Source organism: Moschus berezovskii, chromosome X (assembly GCF_049115385.1).
Source record: "Moschus berezovskii isolate FMDL1 chromosome X, NW_MosBer_1.0, whole genome shotgun sequence".
Taxonomy (NCBI): Eukaryota; Metazoa; Chordata; class Mammalia; order Artiodactyla; family Moschidae; genus Moschus; species Moschus berezovskii.
In genome coordinates, this window is record NC_142488.1 from 59,968,693 (window position 1) to 59,987,100 (window position 18,408).

The following is an 18,408-nucleotide window of genomic DNA, read 5'->3' on the forward strand; positions in this document are numbered from 1 at the left end:
TGTTGGACACGACTGAGCGACTGAACTGAACTGAAAGCACTGTGGAGACTGCTCACAGAACAAAAGACTGAGCGAATACCAGACGAGAGCTAGCATGCTGCAGACTTGCACATTCCCCACCAGAGACAGCGAGGCAGGCGGAGGCAACCAGATCCAGAAAGGGGCATTCTTGGCCCCAGAGAGGCATCCTCTACCAAACTGCAAGCAGGCTCCCAGCGACTAACCAAGACTTCTTGGTATTTTGGACGACTGACATCCGCCAGGAGGGTAACAGTCAAAGATCAGCTCCCAGGAGAGAGACAAAGCACACCTGAGACGGGTGCACATGCTGACACCCAGGAAACCGAGCGTCTGGGACCATGGAGGTGATAAGATGCACTCCACACTTGGGGAGACTGCACTCACCAAGCACCTGATGGCCTGAGCTACTTGGACCTGGGGAAGGCACAAAAGGCAGGCTCAGCCAAGTCTGTGCCATTGTGGAGTACCCGGGAACCTGATCCTCAGCAGCTTAGACCTGAGAAGTGCACACAACCAGGGCCTACCTCAGACAGTTCCCTGGCAGAGTAACCTACGGCGTGAGGAGTGCAGACTGGAAAAGTGCACACGCCATGAGCGGGGGCAAACCCAGTTCTGCCGAGACACTGTGAGCACTCCCCACACACGCCAGTGATATATGTTTGCAGTGTTCCTCCCTCCCCACAGCACAACTGAACAAGTGAGCCTAAAAAAGTGACCACCACCGCCCCCTTGTGTCAGGGTGGAAATTAGACACTGAAGAGATGAGCAAACAGAAGAAGCTAAAATAAACAGAGGGAACAGCTTTGGAAGTGACAGATGCAACAGATTAAAACCCTGTAGTTAGAACCAACTACACTGTAAGGGGCCTATAGATCTCGAAAGGTATAAGCCAGATCAAGGAACAATATGAAACTGAACTGAAACCACACTGCCTGCAACAACTCCAGAGAAATTCCTAGATATATTTTTACTATTATCATTTTTAAAATGTTTTTAACTATTTTTTTATTTTTAAGTCCTCTATTACTCCTTTAATTTTCATTTTTATAATCTATTACTTTGCAAAAAAAAAAAACGACCTTATTTTCAAACCAAACTTCATATATATATTTTATAATATTTGGGACTTTGTTTTGTGTTTTTAATATTGGATTTTTGAGTATGAAACTTCTGCTCTACATTTTTAATCTTTGCTTGTTGGTATTTGTTATTAATTTTGTATCTTTAAGAACCCAATCTCCAGTACCCATTTTTACTTGGGAGTGTGATTCCTGGCTTGATTGCTGTTTCCCCTTTTAACTTCCCTTTTCCTCCACTAGGTTGCCTCTATCTCTTCCATCCCCCTTATCTTCTCTACCCAACTCTGTGAATCTCTGTGTGTTCCAGGATGTGGAGAACACTTAGGGAACTGATTACTGGCTGGAACTCTCTTTCTCCTTTTGATTCCCGCTTTTCTCCTTCTAGTCACCTCTGTCTCCTTCCTCCCTTTTCTCTCCTCTCTGTAACTCCATGAACCTCTGTGAGGGGTCCAGAATGTGGAGAGCACATAAGGAAGTGATTACTGGCTAGCTTGCTCTCACCCCTTTTGATTCCTCGTCTTCTCCTCCTGGTCACTTCTATCTCCCTCCTCTCTTCTCCATGTAACTCTGTGAATTTATCTGGGTGTCCCACACTGTGGAGAAGCTTTTCATCATTAACCTAGATGTTTTATCATCGGTGCTGTATAGATGGAGAAGTCTTGAGGCTATTGTAAGAATAAGACTGAAAACGAGAGTCAGGAGGCTTAAGTCCAAAACCTGAGAACACCAGAAAACTCCTGACTCCAGGGAACATTAATTGATAAGAGCTCATTGAAAAGCCTCCATACCTACACTGAAACCAAGCAACACCCAAGAGCCAACAAGTTCCAGAGCAAGACATACCACAAAAATTCTCCAGCGACACAGGAACATAGGCCTGAGCTTCAATATACAGGCTGCCCAAAGTCACTCCAAACCCACAGACATCTCAAAACTCACTACTGGACACTTCATTTCACTCCAGAGAGAAGAAATCCAGCTCCACCCACCAGAACACCAACACAAGCTTCCTTAACCTGGAAACCTTGATAAGCCAGTCATCCAACTCCACCCACAGCGAGGAACCTCCACAATAAAAAGGAACCACAAATTGCCAAATACAGAACAGCCACCCCAAACACAGCAATCTAAACAAGATGAAAAGGCAAAGAAATACTCAGCAGGTAAAGGAACAGGATAAATGCACACCAAATCAAACAAAAGAGGAGGAGATCAGGAGTGTACCGAAAAAGAATTCAGAATAATCATAGTAAAAATGATCCAAAATCTCCAGAAGACATAATATGAGAGAAGCTTTGAAGGGAGGTCTCCTTACATAAGTATAGATTATGTGCTAGCTGAGTCTTCTACATAGAATATAAGTCGCACAAAGACAGGAAGTAGGGTGTTCAGTGTTTAATCTATCGCCCTGAGTGTAATGCCTGGACCTTTGTAGGTACTCAAATATTTGCTAAAATTAATGAATAAATGAATTACGATCATCACCAGATCTAGAATTACTTAGATAATGGGCCAGAGATCAAGGTTTACCAGTTTTATGCATACATAAGTAAATTAACACTATTTTACATTATATTTATAAATATTTATATTCAGAACTTCTTTGTCTATTTTTTAGATATTCTTATTTGGAGGTTGATGTGTACAGATTCACTATACCAACTGAATTGTACTGTCATGTGTGATTTGAACGAACCATTCTGTCCTATGAAACCTATAACAGAATCAGTACAATGAGTAGCATGACATTTTGTTTTAGCTTATTATATATCACGTAGAAGAATGTAGTGATACTGGAAATAGAATTCTAAATAATTTATGAGACTAAATAATTTTTCAGAGACTAAATATCCTGGGCTATGCTGTCAGTTGTTTTATATATGAAGTGTCCTTTAGCTTATAAAATGCAATGTCAGTTGGCCAGGAAAACAGAACTTACATTTTTAAAAGTCAGCAGTGTAAAGTGATAAACAAAGACATTTATTGAGGCATCAGTGATGTAATCTGCAATGCAAAATCCACATTACTGTTATTACTGGATGCTATAGCACCCTCAAGTGCTAACAGGTTGAGATGTCAGGTCTGTAAGGTTGTGGAAGTTAAGCTAAGCACCACAGAAAAGACCAAAAATATATGCTTTATCCAAACAGCAAATTTCCACACTCAACTTGTTCTATGAAACTTTATGAGAACTGAGCTTACTTGACAGTTCATCACCATTCACAAAATGAAGAAGAGTAGGTTTGCAGGAAGACATAAAAAATGAGTTTAGTTTTGGGCATGTAAATCATATGTACCTGTGGAATATCTATATACAGAGATCTTGTGCAAAAATTCCAGTACTGACTGATTTCCTCAGCCTTTGGGGATTACTGCCTCATCCATGATCAGTTTTATCCATTTACCAGAGTGTGTTACACAGATATGATCATTCTAGTGTGTTGCTGTTGTTGTTTAGTTACTAAGTCATGTCTTTTGCAACCCCATGGACTGTAGCCCGCCAGGTTCCTCTATCCACGGGATTTCCTACACAAGAATATTAAAGTGGGTTGCCATTTCCTTCTCTAGGGGATCTTTCTGATCCAGGGATCGAATCCGCATCTCCTGTTTTGGCAGGTGGATTCTTTACCACTGAGCCACCAGGGAAGCCCAATGTGTGCCATGACCTAAATATGTTTGAAAAGCACAGGTCCAGTGGGAAACTGGATCCATTAGTTTAGAACTCATGATATGATGTCTGGATTAGTAATTTTGGTGTGTTGACAGCACAGAGGTGCTAGTAAAAACCAAAGAGAGTTGAAGTAACTAGAACCAGACTTCTCTCCTGTGGTAACAATTAGAATCTGGGACAAAATATATAAATAGCTGTTTGTAGTACTTGAACAATACACAGTATAGAACCTTGAAACAGGGGGAAAAGAAAGATAAGCCTTATCATTACCAGATTGCTACCTGAAAACGTTTTCTGGATGATAGCATGGGGAGTGAGAGCTCAAGCTGAGCATGGACATCTTGCTCAGTTGAAGAGACAAAGATCAGAGGTCAGAAAAGCTGAGTAAACTAGAAGGTCAGAGTAAACTTTGCAGATCAGTGTACCAGTGTACCAGAGAAGTGTAGTATGTAGAAAAAGAACTGAAAAACCCTTAGCTGTGGGTCCATTTGAATCTGTCACTGAATACAAAACCATGAGTGCCTAGGATGAAACCCCATGAGGCCAGACAAAGAAATACCAAAAAGAATACCCAGAACTCACACAGAGCTGGCAATTGTTTAAGTTCTAACCTCTGAAAATGAAGAGACAAAAGAAATCAGACCTTAGATGTAAGGCTAAACTAGCCAGGAAAGAATACTTTATATCTGACCTAATAAGATTAAAAATAATCCTTAAATGAAGCAACCTGATACACAAATAACTGACTGCAAAACAAAATTCAACACACTGCAACACTCAAGTCACAATGTACAGCATGTAACAAAATTTACCAGACTTATGTAAATAAAAAGAAAAATATGATCCATAGCTAGGATAAAAATCTAATCATTAGGAAAACATGTAGAAGAAGTGAAGGGGGGCAAAGATAGAAGGTTGGGAAATATCCAGACAAGATTTTAAAGATAAGCAGTAAAAGGACCTTACAAAAGTCACTTGAAAGGAATAATACATGACGTTAGAAGAATTAAGAGACTGTTGAATAATAAACATCATGTAGAGAGAAAGTTTCAAAAGGAGGGAGTGGTCAATAAGGATATCAAGTAAGATTGAAACTGAAAAGAGTTCATTGAATTTCACGAGAATATACCTTCTATGCCTGGCCAGAGTAGTTCCAGTGGAGAGGTTGGGGTAAAATCCAGATTTGAGATGATAATCATTGTTTCAAGGAAAGGTGTCTCTGACTCAGCATAGGCAAGTAAGTGTACATTTTATATTTAAAAATATATTCTATAACCTTTATCAATGTCTCCTTTCTCTTATAGCCACATGTATTTCTCAAATACAAACAACTCCCCAAAAGAATTATGAAATTAAAATTGTTACCAAAAAAGGCATTCAGCAGCTTCTGAACCTGAATATTGCTGCCCACAGTACGGTACAATCCTTCTGTCTTGATTCCTACAGAAAGAAAACCAGGTCAGCTTTATTAATATAGCTAGAACTTTCATCTCCATCAAGGTAGAGAAAGTGGGTACTTACACAATGGACTCAGTTCAAACAAGAAAGTATCTCCCTACTGTCTCCAATCTCTCCAGCCCTCCTCTACAATAGGGAAACAGTCCTGAAACATCTCTGCAAATTATTCTTTCCATACTTTCATTTGGATTGTACCAAGCCCTCAATAACATGACTAGAAAAGAACACATTCTATAGTAAATAGAAAAAAAAATGCTTATGTGAGTAGCAGCAGATAACAGAGAACAGTTGTCATTTTGGAAAGAAGCTTGGGTTTAGTTGCAAAAGGAGGAGATATCAACCTTCAAGTTTTTCCTAGGCAGGGATATAAAGTAAGAGAGAGCTACAGTATAGCAGGTGTGAAGCAAATAAACATTTTGTGTACTGAGAAAGACTGAACCAACATTATGGGGAGAAAAAAGAGCCCTGGCTTATACACTACTCTCGCCTACATTCAAAATATTCTCAGAAATAAGAAAGTATCATCAACCTGGAAAAATATTAATGCCACATTTGCTGGATTTTAACTTTGTCCCCAACAATTTTTAAAGCAATATGTATTGTGGCAGAAACTGAACTCTTATTTATTTAGGGTGGAACTATCATAACACTGTTTGAAAAGTGCCAGATAGTATTTAAAAATATTTTATATGCCATTTGAAGTTCTTTATCACTAAAAGCAGGAAACCACAAATTATTCATATTTGATTCTGTGTTGCTTCTTGACCAGCATAGTTTTCTCAGGAGAAAGGTGAGGTGGTCTGGTATTCCCATCTTTTAAAGAAGTTTCCACAGTTTGTTGGGATCCACACAGTCAAAGGCTTTAGCATAGTCAATGAAACAGAATCAGATGTGTTTTTGGAACTCCTTTGCTTTTTCCATAATCCTAAGAATGTTGGAAATTTGATTTCTGGTTCCTCTGCCTCTTTGAAACCCAGCTTGTACATCTGGAAGCTCAGTTCACATACTGCTAAAGCCTAGCTCGAAGGATTTTGAGTATAATCTTACTTGCATGTGAAATGAACATGATTGTACAGTAGTTTGAACATTCTTTGGCATTGCCCTCCTTTGGGATTGGAATAAAAACTGACCTTTTCCAGTCTTGTGACCATGGCTGAATTTTCCAAATTTGCTGATATATTGAGTGCAGCACTTTAACAGCATCATCTTTTAGGATTTTAAATATCTCAGCTGGCATTCTGTCCCCTCTACTAGCTTTGCTCGTAGTAATGCTTCCTAAGTCTCACTTGACTTCAAACTCCAGGATGTCTAGTTCTAGATGAGTGACCACACACCATCGTGGTTATCTGGGTCATTAAGACCTTTCTTGTATAGTTCTTCTGTGTATTCTTGCCACCTCTTCTTAATATCTTCTGCGTCTGTTACATCCTTACTCTTTCTGTCCTTTATCGTGCCCATCCTTGCATGAAATGTTCCCATGATATCTTCAATTTTCTTGAAGAGATTTCCAGCCTTTCCCATTGTATTGTTCTCCTCTATGTCTTTGCATTGTTGGTTTAAGTAGGACTTCTTTCCTCTCCTTGCCATTCTCTGGAACTCTGCATTCTGTTTGGTATGTCTTTCCCTTTCTCCCCGTCTTTGCTTTTCTTCATTCCTCAGCTATTTGTAATGCTTCCTCAGACAACCACATGGCCTCCTTGTATTTCTCTTTCTTTGGAATGGCTTTGGTCACTGCCTCCTATACAATGTTACAAACCTCCATACATAGTTCCTTAGACATTCTGTCTCCCAAATCTGATCCCTTGAGTCCATTCATCACAGCTGTATAATCATTAGGGATTTGATTTAGGTCATACCTAATGACTTAGTGGTTTCCCCTACTTTCTTCAAGTTCAGACTGAATTTTGTAATAAGGAGCTCATGATCTGAGACAAAGTCAGCTCCAGGTTTTTGTTTTAGTTTTTGTTTTTTTTTTTTTGCTGACTGTACAGAGCTTCTCCATCTTTGGCTGCAAAGAACATAATCAATCTGAGTTTGGTATTGATCATCTAGTGATGTCCATGTGTAGAATTGTCTCTTGGGTCGTTGAAAAGGGTGTTTGCCATGACCAGCATGTTCTCTTGTCAAAACTCTGTTAGCCTTTGCCCTGATTCATTTTTTACTCCAAGGCCAAACTTGCCAGTCATTCCGGCTATCTCTTGATTTCCTACTTTTGCATTCCAATCACCTATGATGGAAAGAACATTTTTTTTTTTGGTGTTAGTTTTAGAAGGTCTTGTAGGTTTTCATAGAACTGTTCAGCTTCTCTAGCACTAGTGGTTGGGGTATAGACAGATTACTGTGAAGTTGAATGGTTTGCCTTGAAAATGAACTGTTTGTGCCCTTTTTCAGGTTGCACCCAAATACTGCATTTTTGGACTCCTTTGTTGACTATGAGTTCTACTCCATTTCTTCTAAGGGATTCTTGCCCACAGTAGTAGATATTATGTATATATATAAAATGGTTATCTGAATTAAATTCACCCATTCTTGTCCATTTTAGTTCAATGATTCCTAAGATTTTAATGTTCACGCTCTCCATCTCCTGCTTGACCATGTCCAATTTGCCTTGATTCATGGACCTAACATTCCAGGTTCCTATACAATATTGTTCTTTACAACGTTGAACTTTACTTTCACTACCATCTAAACTGAGCATCATTTCCACTTTGGCCCAGCTGCTTCATTCTTTCTATAGATATTAGTAATTGCCCTCAGATCTTCTGAAGTAGCATATTGGACACCTTTTAACCTGGGGGACTCATCTTCCAGTTCCATATCTTTTTGTCTTTTCATACTGTCCATGGGGTTCTCCAGGCAAGAATACTGACGTGGTCTGCCATTTCCTCCTACAATGGATCAGTGGAGGTTTTTATTTTGTCAGAACTCTTCACTGTGACCCATCTGTCTTGGATGGTCCTGCATGGTATGACTCATAGCTTTATTGAGTTATGCAAGTCTCTTTACCATGACAAGGCTGTGATCCTAATATTGCACATCAACTATACATCATTAAAAATTAAATAAATTTTAAAAATCATTAAAAACAGAATAATCAGATTCAAACGATGCCAAGGCTATGGCTCATATCTTACCTTTGGTCTCAATTATATTGATGCACTTCCTAACAAACTTGAACCCCACTTCATTCAGTTCCACTGTTTCAAGCAAAAGAAAGTAGAGTTAGATCCTGCTGTAATAAGCCTCACCTAACAAACCTTCATGGATCTGGTTAAGAGACTACAGTGAGAGAATTAGGGGTTTGGTCTCTCTCCTTCAATCATCTTTAAATGGAAAGATTCTTCATCTGGGGGAGAGAAGTGGTTAGAGTTTTCACTCTTATAACACAAAATGTTTTTACTTGACCCTTTTTGTATATCTGCTTGAGGCATGAGCTACACCAAATGTGAAAAATTAGGCTGGAAATGCACACAATTTCTATTGTGTGTCTAGAAAAAGAAGAATATAATTAGTGTTTCTCTATATTACTACAACTACACCACCAATAAGCTAAGATAAAGTGACTACCTTAGTTTAATCGAAAGACACTTTCTAAAAAAGCAGGTCTGAATTTTATTTCACACAAAGGTATCCATAAATACATTTGCATCAATATTACAAATCACTGATGATAGCATTTACTGTGATTAAGATAGCTAACAGTTTATAATGCCAGTAGATCGGAAATCTGACTTACTTTCTTCCTGTTTTGTTATAGGGCTGTGGTAGATCTACAAAAAAAGAGACAAAGATCCATGGATACTGTGAATCACTATAAGTAAGTTCAGCAAATACTAAATATCTTTCCTCAAATCCATCAAAAGCATTAGTGACTTTAAGAGTTTAACAAGCAATAAAATGGGCTAAGCAGAATCATCTTTGCCTAGGTCACTAGAAACAGTAGGATTAACAATCCCTGAAGATTACATTGGATTTCACACAGCTCACTGCAGTGGTAGCCTACACATCTTAGACATTTATTTATGTAAAACTTAGAGAATTTTCCTGATAGAGCAAGAGAGTATGACAGAAAGGAAGTGGTTTTCTCCAGGTTATTGGCAGAAGAAATCAGAGTTAGATCTTGCTGTAATAAGCCTCACGAAACAAACTTTCAATGATCTGGATAAGAAACTGCAGTGTTGAATAGCTGATGGTAAAATTTAAATATTACTAATATCAATCTCCTTACCCAAAGGTGTTAATGGGTATTTTCTACCCAGATGGGTAGAAAAGCAAGTGGCCATCTGAAAGAGATCCATGTATTCACCAAACTTTCTCTGAGTCATCTTAAAGTATGAATTGTGATAGCTATGTGAGAAACAAGAGGAGATCCTTGAGTCTTGAAGCCTAGTCTTGGCTTTATGGCTACATCATTATGAAACTTAGGCATGTCCCATTCATTCTCTAGACTTCAAAATTCATATCTCTAAAATGATCAGTGTTGTAGTAGATGTTCCTTCAAGAACTGATCTTCTTACTATTTATAATATTAGTGAATTGGGGAAGGGGGTTGTTAGTAGAGCAGAATCAACATTAGTAATGCAGGAAATAAGTCCTCTCTATGTCATCTGTATAATCTACTTTAACAATCTCTCCTTTTAAAATAAAATTTTCTGATACAGGATGCTCGGGGCTGGTGTACTGGGATGAACCAGAGGGATGGGATGGGGAGGGAGTTGGGAGGGGGGTTCAAGATGGGGAACGAAGGTACACCCGGGGCAGATTCATGTCAATGTATGGCAAAACCAATACAATAACGTAAAGCAATTAGCCTCCAATTAAAATAAATAAATTTAAAAAATAATAAAAAATAAATAAAATAAAATAAAATTTTCTGCCTATATGTGTATGTCCATGGATAGGTCAGTGAGACAGGTCAAGTTGATAAGGACCCACATTCAGAGGGCCCATGTTGTAACATCATTCTTCACAAAAAGCCATTTGTACCCTTTGATTTTTAAAACTTTAAAGGGAGAGCAAGTTCAGGAGAGGGAATTAAGAGTAAAATGACTTACAATATTGTAAATTAGCTATATTTTGATTTAAAAATAAGAAATAAATATGAACAACAACAAAAAAGGAATAAAATGTCTTGCTGGGCTTGCTAGTATCCTGCTAGAAAAATATCACAGGCATCTAATGGTTAAGCTCCAAGTTTCTGTGAGAGAAGGGAGCAGAGAAAGGCCCTGGCCTATTTTCTGGATGACAGTCCTTACAACACCACTTCTCTACTGCTATCTTCTTGGTTGCTATACATGCAATTTTATAGCTGGGCCTTCCTCACTAGTCTTCAAGGCAGTAGAAACACACAGAAAGGAGTCCCTGTAATATATTCTCCATTTTAGCAAGCTTTTGCCTTGCATAAAACAAAATTAGATTGTACCCAAATACTACTGAATTTCAGTAGCTTTGCACCAAGCCTTCAGACCAGTGAGAAGAACTTCAAACTGATATAGAATATTATGGTTGACAAACTGGCTTTTAATTGATTTCTTTCAAAGCAACTCTGTGAGATAGCTAGAACAGAAATTATTAAAGCCATTTTACTGAAGAGAAGAATCTCAGAGAAATTAAATAAGTAGCTCAAGGTCACACAATCACTGAATGGCAGAACCAGACCCAAATATAACCTTTTGGGATTCCAAAACTAAGAAGCTGACATTACGTCATATGCCATAAGAAGAAACCTACACAGAAGATACTGAAGGAAAAAAATGCTTTTTGGTGACCTGACTCTTCATATTGGTCTTTCTATGATAACCGTTAGCCCTGTAAAAGTATTGCTTGTAATCCTATGTAACAGTGTTCTAAATGGAATGGTGCATTTGGGGATATAGGATGGCAATGCCATCTCCTGCCCTTAAAGAGAGTAAGTTGACTTAGGAATGTAAGTGAGAAGCAGTAAAAACCATTCTGAATAAAATCTTAATAAATGCTTGTTCACAGTCATGAAAATTATTTTCCATCCTTATATATGAACACATATTAATGCTATAAACTACAAAAAGGCTTAATTTTCTTTCTTAAGGAAACCTTGTGGGCATACCTGTATAAGAAGAAAGAAGCTGAGAGACCTAGTTTCTAGGTCCATTGACATGCCTTTCTGAAGCTAATTCTAGAGAAGTCCTTTACCATCTCTGGAACTCAAGTGGCCTAACTTATTAAACAAGAAATGTTATTCAGCATTTCCTAATAATTCTAAACTTTTGAGTATGAATTATCTATCACCCTTTAATTGTTCTGGATTCACTGCTACCACTAGAGCACACTCATATACTGGCCTATGTTGCTGACGTTTCCCCAGGGTAACTTACAGGTTCTTTCCCATCCATAGCCTCCATCCACAGCCTTCTGTTAGCTTCTGAAAGAGCTTGCAGAGTGATGGTTCCTGGTCTAAGGAATAAATGACAAGTTGAGAGCAAAAAAGTTAACTGAGAGAATGGAGTCTTATAATCTAGGGTTCCTCTCAGCCCTGGGAGTTATGACACTGAGCAGACACAGAAATACAGATTTCCAATTATTCAAAATCTTTTTTTACTCAGAAAAACAATGGAACTTAGAGAACAGTAACTTTGGAAACATTGGTGGAGGTAGTATCTTGGTGGTTTCATGCTAGGGTCAGGCAAGGAAATATGAAAGCAGATGCTGACACCTCACCATAATACAGACTTAAATTGACCCCATTGTGTGCTTAAAACAAACTGAAGCTCTCCCTGCCTCTCGCTCATAGAAGCCAGTCATTTGGTCTGAGTTCAAATGGTTCTGAGCATGTTCATTATAAGTACATATATAAGGAAAATGGCTTTGCTACTTCTACCACCTAGAATGTCCAAGGGGCATCTCAGTTGGAAAGAAGTCAACAACATGCACAGGGAGGCCTTCTGGCTGATTTAAGCAATCTTATAAATAATAACAAAAACTACTAGTTACTGAATGCTCAGTATATGCCATAGTACTATAAGTACTTTATACGTATTAATTCACTTAATCTACACAAGAAGCCTATAAAGCAGGGACTATAGAAAACCCTATTTTACAGAAGGGGAAACTGAGGCAAAGAGAGGTTACCTGAGTCCGTACTAAGTGTAGAGCCAGGGTTTTGATTTAGGAATTTTAGTCCAGCAGCCATGTTCTTTCTTAGCTAATATATTATAAAGCCTCTCCTGCATGACAGACAACTTGAAATCTAATTTTATTTATTTGCAGTAATTGCAACTATATACCCAGATATACCCCAATTTGGTATACACTGTTCTTCTCGGACCTTCAAAACCAAACTGAAATTTGGGGATTAATCATATTACTTGCAGGCATAAGGTTTCTTCCATTCTCTGCCTAGTTGTGCCACTAGGAGACATTTGTTCCTCTCGCTTCTTCCATGTTAAGATGAGACCTCTCTGAGTCATAAAATAACAACAGAGTAATGACAAGTGAGTTCAGTAGGAAAGTCACTGTGCCTCAATTTCTTTAGCCATAAAAAATTTGGACCTGACAAATTGATAGGTCCTTTTTAGTTCTGATACCATGGGATTCCTATCCTACCTGTCCTTCTGCCTCTTACTACATTAAAGTACTCCTTAATAAGTAAAGCCCCTAAATTATCTTCAAGCCAGAATCAATTGAAAACTAGGACGTGGCTTTCAGTACTGGACTCTTTCAAGTTTACTTTTCTCTAAGAAATATCCAACCTTTTAGACATATCTTATGGGACTAGAAAGTCTACAAATCTCTGTAAAAATAATTATCCAGCTGGACCCTGAAGCTAGAAAGAAGGAAAGCAAGAAAATGGGCAAAAAACATAAAGCAGATGCTGTAGACTAGATATGAACTATTACGGACACAGTTTTCCAATTTAGGAAATCAGAAAGCTTGTATGTATCCTTTCTTGATCATACAGAGAAGCTGAAAGAATAAATAAATGCCTATTCAGGAAGCATTTGGAGATTTTCGGGTGCTACTAAAAGTCAAAGTCAAAGAACAATATTGTTAAGAACAAAATGACAAAGTAGAAAGAGTACTGATTTCTAGGCCAGGCTTTTCCATCATGATTTTAGACAAATCCTGTGCCCACCCTGAGGTCTCAGTCAATCCTCTAAAACCAAAAGGCATATATAACATATTTGGAGTATAGTTCAGTGGTTAAGAATGTGGGCTTGGAAATTAGTATGCCTGGATTTGGATCCTAGCTCTAACATTTACTAGTTGTATAATCTAAGTGCTTAACTTCTCTCTGTCTCCTGGTCTTTGTGAGATTGGGATAGAAACACCACCCACTTCAAGTGACTGTGATGAAGACTAAAGGAAATTATACATTTAAAATGATGTGGATGTGCCCCGGGTGTACATGTTTTCCCCATCTTGAAACCCCCTCCAACCTCCCTCCCCATCCCATCCCTCTGGTTCATCCCAATAAACCAGCCAGTAATTAGCTTCCAATTAAAATAAATAAAATAAAATAAAATGAGGTTGATGAAAATGGAGCCTATTATACAGAGTGAAGTAAGTCAGAAAGAGAAACACCAATACAGTATATTAATGCATATACATGGAATTTAGAAAGACGGTAATGACAACCTTATATGGAAGACAGCAAAAGAGACACAAAAGTAAAGAACAGACTTTTGGACTCTGAGAGAAGGCGAGGGTGGGATGATTTGAGAGAATAGCAATGAAACATTTATATTACCATATGTAAAATAGATGACCAATGCAAGTTTGATGCATGAAGCAGGGTACTCAAAGCTGGTGCTCTGGGACAACCCAGAGGGATGGGGTAGGGAGGGAGGGAGGAGGGGGGTTCAGGATAGGGGGACATATGTACACCCAGGCTGATTCATGTCAATGTATGGCAAAAACAACCACAATATTGTAAAGCAATTAGACTCCAATTAAAATAAATCATTAAAAAAGCAAAGAAAAACAATAAAATAAAGGCTGAGAATGGTGCCTAGCACATAGAGGTACTCAGTGAATGTTAGCAGTTGTTGCTGTCATCGTCATCATCAATGTTATTATTATTATTATTACTATAATTATTGTCCTTCAAGTTCTGATGGGCTATGAGACTGTGGCTTCAAATATTGGTAGGAACAATAATAATAATAAAAAATGTTATCCTCTATTCCAGAAATAAAAAAGGGGATTCAAAGAGTCATCTGTTCAATTCAGCAGGGAACATGAGTACAAGTGCCTGACGTCTACTGCGAGGCCTGCCTCTGCCCCTTATATCAGATTGACCAGCCAGGAAAGCAGATACTGATGTCATATTACTCAGAAAACTCCACACGCACAGAGGAACCTCAGCATCTGTGCATTATTATATTTGACCCTTTTATTTCACAATGTATTTATTCTGCTTATAATAGACAATGGAATAAAATTTAAAAGAACATGGGGTTTGGAGACCTACAGGCCAGAGTTTGAGCTCAACCTTGCCACTATGTGACTTTGATTAGGCAAGGCAGTTAAACATATACAAGTCCCAGTCTCCTCACCTGTAAAATGAGGGTGGACTTCAGTGCAGGAATATTTTTTAAATGCCCAATATGTGGTAAGTAAAATCATAGCCTTATCAAAACTTTAATCCTGGGTTCTAGTTTTAGAATTCCCCAGTATTTTGGGTAGGGAAAAATTTTAAAAATGAATACCAGATTCAGTATCTACCATGAGCCATACATAGCATTAGATGCAATATAATATATAAATATTATATATATAAATATATATTGATTATATAATATATATTATATATATTATAAATATATATTGATCCTTGCCCTTAACCTCAGAGCCAAACTGTGTGCAAATGCTTTGAGTCTATGAGAATAATACTTGCAAGTGGCTTGCAAATTTAAGCTGTAAAGTGAATCAGAATGGAATTACACACAGAAAAATTTAACTTTATTTATGTACATTAATTCAGCAGATCCAAAGACACTAAAGGTTCATAAAAAGGAAGCCATAGCCAACAGTTGCTTTCCCCTTCCTACTGAGCTCAAAGCTGTGGGGTGGAAATGAGTGACAACCTCATGATTATCACTAACACTGTTTACTATTACAGCCATCTTTGATTGGGACCATCCATTCTAAACAAAGAAAGCATATAGATTCACAAACATAAATTTAAAATGGAGAAGAGAACTAATAACTACTTATTCCAAGACCAAAAGAAATGCCTTATTTTCTTAATCTGATCTATATGATTCTAGTTACTGATAGATTTGCTCATATGATATTGTAATTAATCCAAGTTCCTTTCTAGCAATCTGATCTTTTGTTAAATTGAAGGAAACGGTAACCCACTCCAGTATTCTTGCCTTGAGAATCCCATGGATGGAGAAGCCTGGTTAGGCAACAGTTCACGGGGTCGCAAAGAGTCGGACACGACTGAGCGACGGAACGGAACGGATTATAATACTTAATGCCTAATACATAGGAACAATGGATGGAAATAAAATATAGAAACACATTTACTCACTAAATGCTGGATCAACTTTCCAACTACATAACATGTCTTTTTCCAAAGTAACTCCAAATGCTCTCATTTTAAAATTCAAAAGTAAAAGTTACAGTTCCCTACCAATAAATTGTCCAGCTTGAAAAGACGAAAAGAGAGAATTGGATAGGAACAAATGCAACTGAATCCAAAGATTGAAAGCTTTGCTGAAATCAGAAAGTTGATAATTAAACTATTTACACTTTACATAAATATCTGCAAGGTAGGAAATGTCCACATCATTTGTACCAAATGGGGGGAAAAGCATCCCCAATACTACTACCACCCTCCAACCAATTCATGTTCCCTTAAATATGTGTTTCAATTAATTTGTTCTTGTATACTGGGATTAAAAAGAATGAGTTTTGTTATCCTGTTCTTTTGCAGCATCACCAAACACTGACCTTTTGCATATATCATAGCAAATTAAATCCTAGGAGTAACTTCGGCCTATAGCAAGTAAGGGAAAGCTGACTGAACCTTGAATAGAGAGAACCAGCTCTGGTCCAACTCTAACAGGGATCCCTGGGAGGGGCAGCCAAAAGAGCCAAGAAAGTGGTGTCATGAATAGTTTTGCTCACTTTTATCAAAAAGAGATGACAGATGAAAATAAAATACCTACCCAGACTCAGAAACTGGCACATGGGATGCTGCTAGTTCACATCCTTACCTTTCATTTGTTTCTATATCGAAACAGAATCTCTTATCAATAGACTCCGTCTTCCTTCTCACACAGTACTTCAGGGTTAAGTCCAAGGGCCCCTGAAATAGCAGAAGGATTAATAGCCAGTTTGTAAAAAATACACAGAAGCTTCTTCTGCTTACTGCAGTCGGAACGCATCTGTTACACAGCAGGAACAATGTTTAGCCTCACTGAGGACCTTGTCCCCTCAAAGGGTAGTTGCAACAAGGTGGCAGATGGTTTTTCTCTGTTCGAAAAATCAATGACTGAGTACAGAAGAAACTGTTCAGGATAAACCAGTGTTCTTTTCCAAGTAAGGTATATTAAATAGGAAACTCATAAGGGGGATGCAGGAGAAATGGAGTATACAAATGGCATTAAGTATACAAAATAAAATTTCATGAGACTTCTAGGTAGGGAGATTGCACTGGGTAAGTGGTTTTCTGCAATGTCCCTTCCATTATAGTGGCAGATAGAAGATAGGAGGAAAAATGTTTTTGGTTTCCCACTTCCAGAACCTTTAAGATGATGGGAATTACAAAAGCATTCTCTCCAAAGATAGGGCAGGAGTAGGGAAAATAAGGATATTTGTGTGATAGTCAAGGTGGAATTTGGTTATTTCATGTGTGCAGGACAATGTGTCCCACATTAGTCTTGTGGGCACTTAACAAGGCCATAGAAATCCATTGGGTTCACAGGTTGAGGGTGTGTTAAGTTGCTTCAGTTATGTTCAACTCTGGGACCCCATGTACTTTAGCCTGCCATGCTCCTCTGTCCATGGGATTCTCCAAGCAAGAATACTGGAGTAGGTTGCCATGTCCTCCAGGGGACCTTCCTGACCTAGGGACCGAACCTGTGTTCCCTGTGGCTTCTGCACTGCAGGCAGACTATTTACCACTGAGCCACAAGGGAAGCCCGTGTTCACAGATTAAAATTCATCAAATCCCACCTAGTTCAGTTTACAACAGAGGCAATGTGGTATAGAAAAGAGAACTAACATTTATTGATTACTAATACATGCCACATATTACGCTAGGTCACTTTTCTTCGTAATAGCCTCAGAGGGAAGTGAAGCTCAGAGAAGTAAAATGGCTCACCCAAAGTCACCCAAGTCAGTATAGTACAAATATCAATAAACTAAGAAGTTTAAAAGCTGGGGTCTTGTCTCAGTTATGACTTTTACTAAGTATGTGGCCCAAGGTAAATAATTTTTCCTCTCTGAATATAAACTTCATAATCTATTAAATGGGAATAATACTACCAACCTTGCTGTCTCAAATCCAGAAACAATGAATTTGTGTTTCTACCCAAAGTGCCAAGTCTGTACCTAAGCACTATACTGTCCTAACTGGCCCGTACAGTTGATCATCAAATAAATTCCCTCTCATTGTCACACTCAAGTCCTTTGCAGGTCTATCCTTTTTCTTGCTCCTGCACTATAGAAACACAATTCTATATTCATTTTTCAATCCGCCTTCTAAAACTCCAACACTTAGGATATCAAGCATTGTCAGCCTTGCAAGGTGAGAGTAATTAACTGCATCGTGTGCTCACATTCCCTTTTTAAACTCTCAACTCCATTAAATTTGGTGAGATGACATTACAGCTCAGGGGACAACATCCTGCCCATCACTCCAGGTTCACCTTCAGCCACCCTCATCTAATTTATGATGTCCCATCAGTGTAAAAGTACTCCTATTTCACACATGTATCATGCTCTTTCATGACTCCAACTTTGCATATATTGTTTCCTTCACCCAAAATGACTTTATCTATCGTCTTTTACTGACAAACTCTTACTTGTGCTACAACCTGCAGTTCAGCTTTCATTTCCTAAAAAATCTTTCCCCAATATATATACTGTCTACTTTGTGTTTTCTTCATTGTATTAAAGCCTCTCTTTTTCACATCTGATTCCCCCACTTGACTAAGAACTCAACGATGTGGGCAGCGTCTTGTTTAT

At 38.2% G+C, this 18,408-nt stretch overlaps 1 protein-coding gene across 7 annotated transcripts in view; it reads right to left on the reverse strand.

The window, feature by feature from the left end:
- The window catches only part of OPHN1 (oligophrenin 1), a 534,987-nt gene that overhangs the window by 234,422 nt on the left and 282,157 nt on the right, over positions 1 to 18,408 (reverse strand). For all 7 annotated transcript variants that reach the window (XM_088833841.1, XM_088833840.1, XM_088833845.1 and 4 more), the window contains 5 exons: positions 16,434 to 16,525; positions 11,583 to 11,661; positions 8,966 to 8,999; positions 8,364 to 8,426; positions 5,137 to 5,211 (listed from right to left, as the gene is read on the reverse strand). In XM_088833841.1, the coding sequence (XP_088689967.1) occupies positions 5,137 to 5,211; positions 8,364 to 8,426; positions 8,966 to 8,999; positions 11,583 to 11,661; positions 16,434 to 16,525 (343 nt within the window). The remainder of the gene's footprint in view (positions 1 to 5,136; positions 5,212 to 8,363; positions 8,427 to 8,965; positions 9,000 to 11,582; positions 11,662 to 16,433; positions 16,526 to 18,408) is intronic.